Source organism: Microtus pennsylvanicus, chromosome 5 (assembly GCF_037038515.1).
Source record: "Microtus pennsylvanicus isolate mMicPen1 chromosome 5, mMicPen1.hap1, whole genome shotgun sequence".
In the NCBI taxonomy this organism is placed as follows: Eukaryota; Metazoa; Chordata; class Mammalia; order Rodentia; family Cricetidae; genus Microtus; species Microtus pennsylvanicus.
In genome coordinates, this window is record NC_134583.1 from 67,318,918 (window position 1) to 67,327,135 (window position 8,218).

Consider the following 8,218-nt stretch of genomic DNA (forward strand, 5'->3'; position numbering starts at 1 on the left):
ATCTGATACCCTTACACACAGGGAAAACACCAATGCACAATTATCTTAAAGGCCATAATGTAGCCAGGCCTACTGGCACACACCTATAGAAGGCTCAAGCAGGAAGGACAGGAGTTCAAAACCAACCTGAGCAACAAAGTGAGTTCAAAGCCTGCCTGGTATACAACCACCCTTCAATCTCCAGAGTCGCACTGCAAGCTGGTATGAATGAAGAGAAAAATAATTATTGAAATAAAGGGCTGCGATTCCCAATAAAAGACCCTTGTTCTGTCAGGCACAAACCAGGCAATGGCTTCCTGACTAGTAGACAAAGAGCGCACCACCCAATCATCTTCTGGAACAATTGCTGATGAACCATTAGGGTTATGACAGTAGATCCTATTGGTCTCACACCCACAGTGGCTTCTTTCTGCATGCTTAAATAGAGTTCTACATACAAAATCAACAGCTTCACAATTAATTATTCAAAGGTAATCATGCTCTTAATGCCTTCTGAGAACAAGGGCGACTTACTAGCTCTGCTATATACAAAATTCTGTCCCAGCAACATGCAAAGTTCCCTGAGGGCAAGGCACTGATCTATCTAGAAAGATGGACATTCTCTAGGGTGCAGCATATAAAGACTACTTAAAACTAACCAAAAGATTTGTACACCCAGAGCCAGAGAGATGGCTCAGAGGTTAAGAACATTGGCTGTTCTTCTAGAGGACCAGGGTTCAATTCCCAGCATCCACGTGGCAGCTCACACCTGTCTGTAACTCCAGTTTCAGGGTTCCTGACACACTGACATAGACATACATGCAGGCAAAACACCAATGAACATCAAATAAAAATAAATTTTAAAAAAGATTTATATATTCATATTCATACCGTAGCAGAAGCAAATCAGGTATCCACTGAGGGATGAATGGGCAAGCAAAAGTGGTGCACTCGTGCTGACGGAAGGGAATTCTGCACACCCTACAACATGTATGGACCTTGAAGATACTCTACTAAATGAAATAAGCAGTAATAAAAAGAGAATACCCTTCTACCCCCCCTCAAAAAAAAGTGTGCAGGGGTTAGAAGGATAGAAACAGAAAGGGAAATGGTGGTTGGAGTCCAGGGAACAGAACTACTAATGGAGGGAGCAGGGGTTAGTATTTCAGGGTACAATGTTTCAGTTGGGGAAGGTTCTGGAAATGTAGACCATGACAGCTACACAATATAATGCACATAATGCCAGTGAACTGTAAGTTAATTTAAGTGATTAAGTATATTGTATCACAATTTAAAAATTCAAACACTTGGAACTGGAGAAATGGCTCAGCAGTTAAAAGCACCGGTTGCTCTTCCAGAAGACCCAGGTCCAATTCCCAGCACCCACACGATAGCTCAAAATTGTCTATAACTCCAGTTCCAGGGGATCTGACACCCTCACACCAATGCACATAAAATTAAACAAATTTTAAAAACTTCAAACATTTGGTACAGTTGCCAACACCTTTAATCCCAGCACCTGGGAGACAAAGGTCAGTGGATCTCTTTGAGTTCTAGTCTGGTCTATGTAGAGAGTTCCAGGACAGTGAGAGCTACATAGTTAGACTGTCTTTGGAGGAGGGGGGTTGAATTCAAACATTTTATAAAATTATTGAAGAAATATTAAGAATTCATAGATGTTCCATCTTTGAATTACTTTTAGAGAACGTTTTTATAGAACATCTCTACATTGTACAAATGAACTCAGAGCTCAACAGATCTGCCACCTTTTATATACATAAATAAACGTATACATCATATATAGTACCCGCAGTACAAATTACACCATGCTACTCAGTTTTGATGGTGTGTTTTACCCAGCTTGCTTGTAAAGCCAGGAGGACTACTTGAGTGCCTTAGATCTTTTTTCCAAAACCAGGACCTTACACACTACCCACCCACCCCTCAAGACAGTCTAGTCCAGCGTGCGTTAAAAAAACTGTGCCAACGATTACATTTCCACTACACCACTAACTTGCCAGCAATGGGGAGGGGTGGGGTGCTATCCCTGGAGATGCTCAAATGTTGGCTGGGCAATCAACCACTCATCGTGGGCTAGATGCCAAGCTGAGGAAGATAAGGAATCAGACAACTAACTTCACCTTGCCAACTGTGATGGGCAGATAAGGCTCAGAAACAGTACAATGGTGAAAGCAAACTACTGTGAGTTCGCAAACCCAAAGGAGTACAGACGGCTAGAGGGCCTGGAAGTGGGGGAGCGGGGTAACCTTCCTTCCAAAGGTTTTTGAGCTGGATCTGAAAGGATGCAGTTTTCCAGGGAAAGGACCAGAACATAAAGCAGAAAGAACAGCGGCCAAGATGTCCAAAGATCCCACTGCTGACTCTGCCATCATCTCTATCAGTAACCTCTGCAAATCGCACTCTAGGTTTCTCCAAATGCAAACCTACAGATGGGCAGAATGGTCTCCAAAAATCCAGCCAGTTAGAACGGACTGCTGATGTTCAAATCGCACCACTGTCCCAGAGGAGTCGCTTGACCTTGGGCAGAGTAATTAACTGCTCCGTGCCTCAGTCTCCCCCATTTCCGGGGGTGGTGTAATAACTAAACATATGTCAATCACTTAGCAAAGGATATGGCACACAGTACGCCATCAATAAATTAATGATACGGGTAATCACGACTCGCTGCACTAGGAGCACAGCAAACTCAGAGGCAGGGGGTTGTACCCGCGGCGCTCACAAGGTCCCCCCCACCAGACACCCAGTCGAGGGAGGGGGGAAGGGAGCGTACAGCCGGTAGCACACACTGCACGCGTGTGTCACCGGCCTGGCTAGCACGCGCCTCTCCCCGCCCCAGGGAGAAGCGATAACTCTGTAGCCCCGAGGCCCACTACCACCCCTCCAACCAGGTCCTTGACCCCACTCACCATGCTGGCCGGGGAGGGGGTGGCTCAGGTGAGTTGGCTCTTGGGATCCAACGCGTCCCGTTCGCACAGTTCAGGTCATGGTCTCGGCAGGCTCGGGGAGTCCCCCGCCCATGCAAAGACAACCCGTTCCCCACCCGGGTCCCGCCGGCACCTTTAAAAGGAGCACAGCGGCCTCATCGAGGACCCCCGAAGCTATTCATCCAGACCTCGGCCCACCCCAGGCAAACGCAAAAGCAGGAAATGGGGTAAGGAGGCAACAGTGCGGGGCCCCCCGCCTGGGCCCGACCCCCAGGAAGGAGGCTGCGGGCCCAGGCAGGGATTCCCCGGCCTCCGCGGCCCGAGGCGGCGACGGGCCCGGACGGGGCTGAAGGGGCGGAGGCTGCCCGGGCCTGGGCGGCGCGGCCGGCTCAGGAAAGAGGCCCACGGGCCCGCGCAGTCCTCGCCACCTCTGCCCTCGCCGCGGCCCCGATCCGCATCCCTGCGCGCCGCCCGCAGCCGCCGCTCGCCCCGCGCGGCCACCCCCAGCCAACAGCCCAGCGCGCCGGAAGTGGCGAGCACCAGGCGGCCTCAGCCCGCGGCCTGCTGCGGCGCTGGAACCAGACCAATCCGGAATCAAGTGAGGGCAGAGGAGGGCGGGGCCGCACCTGACGGTTCGCTGGCCCCGCCCACCTCGTCCCCGCCCAAGCGGCCGTGGACGGCCGCGTTGGTAAAGGGACGCGCGGCCATTTTGGTAAAGGGGTGGTTTCCCTTTCGTTTCTGTCGCTCATTCATTCCGCAAATCATTTTTGAGCGCCTTTCCGAACCCTGGTACCAGACTTGAAGTTCCGCGGGGCTGGACTGTGCTCTCCTGGGGCCTCTATTCGTTCAGTCCACTGCTCTGAGTGCTAAGATCAGAAAGTGTCACAGGACGAAATAGAAACAGTGTCACGATCTTAATTGGCTTCATCCTCAGTTGTAGAGTCAGACAATACTTAATAGAACAAAACAGAGAACAAAGGTTCCAATGAGCAGAGTAGCAAAAGCGGTCATAGATCGATGAAAAGAGGCCTAGAGAAAGCAGACACAAACCACTGGTCGTATGGAAGGTACTTACAAAGTCGGGGCAGAGGGACAAAAGAGAAGCAACTGTGTAACCGCTTACTTTTGCATTATTATCATCCAGTTAAAAGTAATTCTAGAAAGACTTAAAAGAAACAAAACTGGTATGAGCCAGATGTGACAACAGGGTGGAGGCTGCAGGATCCAGAGTCTTCCAGAGAATCCTGTTGGCTTCCCAGAACTCAATTTGGTTGGCTCACCACTACCTGTAACTCCAGCACCAAGGGATTCAACACCTCTTCTGGACTCCCAAAATACCTACACCTACACCCACACCCGCATGGCATACACATACATAGGTACACAAACATACATATAAATTAATTTTTTAAGGGACATGGGAGCAAGGAGCCAGTGACATGATTCAGCCTGTAAAGGCGTTTGCCGCTATGTCTGACCGTCGATCTGGATTCAATCCTCAGAACCTGTGATGGTTTGAATAATGGCCCTCGTAGAGGGAGACAGGGAATGGAAGCACTCACCTTCATTCCCAGCGCTCTGCACTCAGGAGTCAGAGGCAGGCAGATCTCTGTGAGTTCAAGGCCAGCCTGGTCTGTTAGTTCCAGAATAGTTAAGACTACACAGACTTGCCCCCACAGGCTCATATTTGAATGAGTAATCATCAGATAGCGGCATTTTTTAAGAAGGATTAGAAGGATTAGGAGGTGTGACCTTGTTGGAAGAAGTGTGTCACTGGGGGTGGGTCTTAAGGTTTCAAAAGCTCATGCCAGACCCAGTCTCTTGTCTCTCTGTGGATCAGGATGCAGCTCTTAGCTACTGTGGTAGTTTGAATGTAATTGGTCCCCATAATCCCAAAGGGAGTGGCACTGTTATGGGTTTGGCCTTGTTGAAGTAGGTGTGGCCTTGTAGAAGGAAGTGCCTCACTGTGGGAGCAAGCTTTGAGGTCTCTTGCTCAAGCCTCACTTAGTGTGACAGACAGTCCACTTGCTGTTGCTTTCTGGCCTTCTAATCAAGATGTAGCCAGTACCATGTCTGCCTGCACACTGCCATACTCCCTGCCATGGTGATAACGGACTGAACTTCTAAAACTGTAAGCGAGACCCCTATTAAATGTTTTCCTTATAAGAGTTGCCATGGTCATGGTGTCTCCTCACAGCAGCAGAAGCCCTAACTAAGACAGCTACTGTTCCACCATGCTCCCTGCCATGATAATAGTGGACTGGCCCTCTGAAACTGTAAGTGAGCTTCCAATTAAATGTTTTCTTTTACAACAGTTGCCTTGGTCATGGTGTCTCTTCACAGCAATAAAATAATGACTAGGACAGAACCCAAATGTGGAAGGAGTGAATAGATTCCCACAAATTGTCTTTTGATCATCCTAGCATCAAGGTGGCTCTCCTCTGGCTAAAGGGACCTATGGCTCTTCATTGACTTCTACCTGTGGCAAATACCAGCATACACACGCTAGCCCCCAGGCCCTATAGTCCCTATTCACAAGCTCCTGGTATTCATTTCAAAGACCCCACAGTAGCATCCTGGCCCTTCTCACCTCCTCCTCTACCCTAAAACTCCCAGGCCTGCTCCAATCATGGGTCGCTTCCCACCCCCAGACACTCATCCTCCTAGTAAGCCACAGGATGTTTCCATTCCCCACCTACAAGCCTGCCCCACTTTCTTGTTTCTCTTGCAGATAGCCCTGGTCACGTCCAGTCTACATTTTCTCTCCGCTCTGGACTCTTCCAGAAGCCTCTAGATATTTTCTCTCTTATTCACAATAAAAACCTTCCACCTGCACTGAGCAGTGGTGGCACACACCTTTAATCCCAGCACTCAGGAGGCAGAGCCAGGCACACCCTTGTGAGTTCAAGGCCAGCCCTGTCTACAGAGCTAGTTCCTTAGCTGTCCTAGCCAAGGCTACACAAAGAAACCCTGTCTTGAAAAAACAAAAACTAAAACTAACAAATAAAACCTTCCCCGTAATGGAGTGACCATGTTGGTGGTTTCTTTACTGCACCCACTTGAACACAATAAATAAATGTAAGGTGGGGGGGGGATGAGAGAGATAGACAGAGAGAGAGAGAGACAGAGAGAGAGACTGATCTACTTGAGAAATTTAGCATGATTTCTCATGAAGTTAAAAAACTCTGAACTAGATATGGTGGCTCACGACTTTGAGACCTAGCATTTAGGAGGCTGAAGGACTGAAATGAATTTGAGGCCCACCTGGGCCATCGAGACCCTGTCAAAACACACCCTCCCACGCAGTTAATCTTCTGAGATCAGTGACTCTAATCTAATCTGATGTTTAAGATGGTCTCTTGAGGTCTACTGCAGATGTTAGGAGAGGTTGTTCTTTGGGGTTTTTTATGGAGTTTTTTTCCCCCGATAAGCCAATTAAAGAGAGAAGTAAAGATCAGTACAGAGAGGAGATTTAGTCAAAAGAGCTGGCATGCAGGTCCAACCTACCAACACCACAGCACAAGATTTGGGTTTGGAGCTCGGTCTTTGAGACAGGGGTCTCACTATGTAGCCCCAGCTGGCCAGGTACTCACTCTGTAGGCCAGGCTGACCTTTGAACTCACAGAGATCTTCTTGCCTCTGGCTCCTGAGGGATGGAATTAGGGATGTGTGTGCCACCAAGGCATAAACCTGGTCACCACACGGAACACCACTCACTGCTTTCAGCCCTGCAGCATGAAGTTTTCATCCACGAAGTTCATGCTAGAGCGCCACATGGTGGAATTATGAACAAAACATGCAAAAGAACCCCCGTGACAAACAAGTGGGCCACACTCAGAGCTGTCCTGAGCACATTGGCCACACTTAGGAAGAGGAACAGATAAGGAAGTCTGGTGAGACCCTGAATGACGTCATCATTCTTTCAAACGTCTGAATGAGCTTTTGATTTCAATTGAAGAATGGGGCAAGGGGCGATCAATCAGGCAGTCTTGGTCAAGGTGTGGTCCTGGTAGATCTTAGCAGTCCTGGTTCTGCAGGGTTGGAGGAAGTGGTGGACCTTCCTCTCTAGAGAAGGGAGTTGTCTCCCTGGAGATAATGTCTTCTCTTCCCGGAGCAGCCCTGCTATCACAGATAATTACCCTCGTAGAGGAGTGGTCTGTCCTTTGAGGCCTGTGATTGCTTAGTGATAATTTCAGCCCCTTGTGTAAAGGTGTTTAGGACAGCTCTAGTTTTCCTGGAATCCATGGTAACTGCAGGTTTGGGGGTAGAGGGGATACTCCCATCTGGAACAGGACATCGTAAAGCAACAAAGACAGAACAATATGAAGGCAGAGATGCCAGGCTTTTTTTAAAAAAAAATATTTATTTATTTATTATGTATACAATATTCTGTCTGTTCATATGCCTGCAGGCCAGAAGAGGGCACCAGACCCCATTACAGATGGTTGTGAGCCACCATGTGGTTGCCGGGAATTGAACTCAGGACCTTTGGAAGAGCAGGCAATGCTCTTAACCTCTGAGCCATCTCTCCAGCCTGAGATGCCAGGCTTTGAACCTTCTTTCAGTTCTCCTGTGACCCAATGAGAAGTACATTGTAGCAAAAACAATTTCTAACTGCCCATTTAAAAAGAACTTTACAGGTGGCCCAGGCCTTTAATTCCACCACTCAGGAGGCAGAGGCAGAAGAATCTCTATGAATCTGAAGGCCGGCCTGGTCTACATAGTGAGTTCAGGGACAGCCAGGAATACATAGAGAGACTTTGTCTCAAAAATAAATAAATTGTCGTTACTGCCCTGGAGGACAAATAAGCAACAAGTAATGAACAAGTGACTAAATTAGCTGTGGGAAGAGGGGTGCTGTGAAAGAAAGAAGCAAGGGGTTGGTGTAACAGTGTTCTGGACCTGTGGACCACGACCCTTTGAAGGGTGAGCAATCCTTTCACAGGAGGTGCCTAAGACCATCAGAAAACACAGATGTTTACATTGTATTTTATAACAGTAGCAAAATTACAATTGTAAAGTAGCAATGAAATACTTTGTTGCTGGGGTCACAATGAGGGTCTATAATAAAGAAAGGGTCATAGCCTTAGGAAGGTTGAGACCACTGGGATAGAAGATGGGGGGGGGGGGTTTAAAAGCCTGCAAACACTCCAGGGTACCTACCAAGTGTGTGGTGATGCTTGCTCTAGCCTCTAACCTGTTTTACTAAGAAGAGTGCTGGGGTTTGTTTGTTTTAAAATGTAGCTATTTCTATGTCTGTACCTGCCTCAGTTTCTGTATTCTACTTGCATGCA

At 48.2% G+C, this 8,218-nt stretch overlaps 1 protein-coding gene across 2 annotated transcripts in view; it reads right to left on the reverse strand.

Moving 5' to 3' along the window:
* Positions 1-3,272, reverse strand: part of Xpo6 (exportin 6) — a 108,633-nt gene extending 105,361 nt beyond the window's left edge. Inside the window, exon 1 of one of the 2 annotated variants that reach the window (XM_075972158.1) lies at positions 2,907-3,272. In XM_075972158.1, coding sequence (XP_075828273.1) covers positions 2,907-2,909 — 3 coding nt within the window. In that variant the 5' untranslated portion in view covers positions 2,910-3,272. The remainder of the gene's footprint in view (positions 1-2,906) is intronic. The other variant, XM_075972159.1, reaches the window with a different exon arrangement.
* Positions 3,273-8,218: the final 4,946 nt, after the last annotated feature.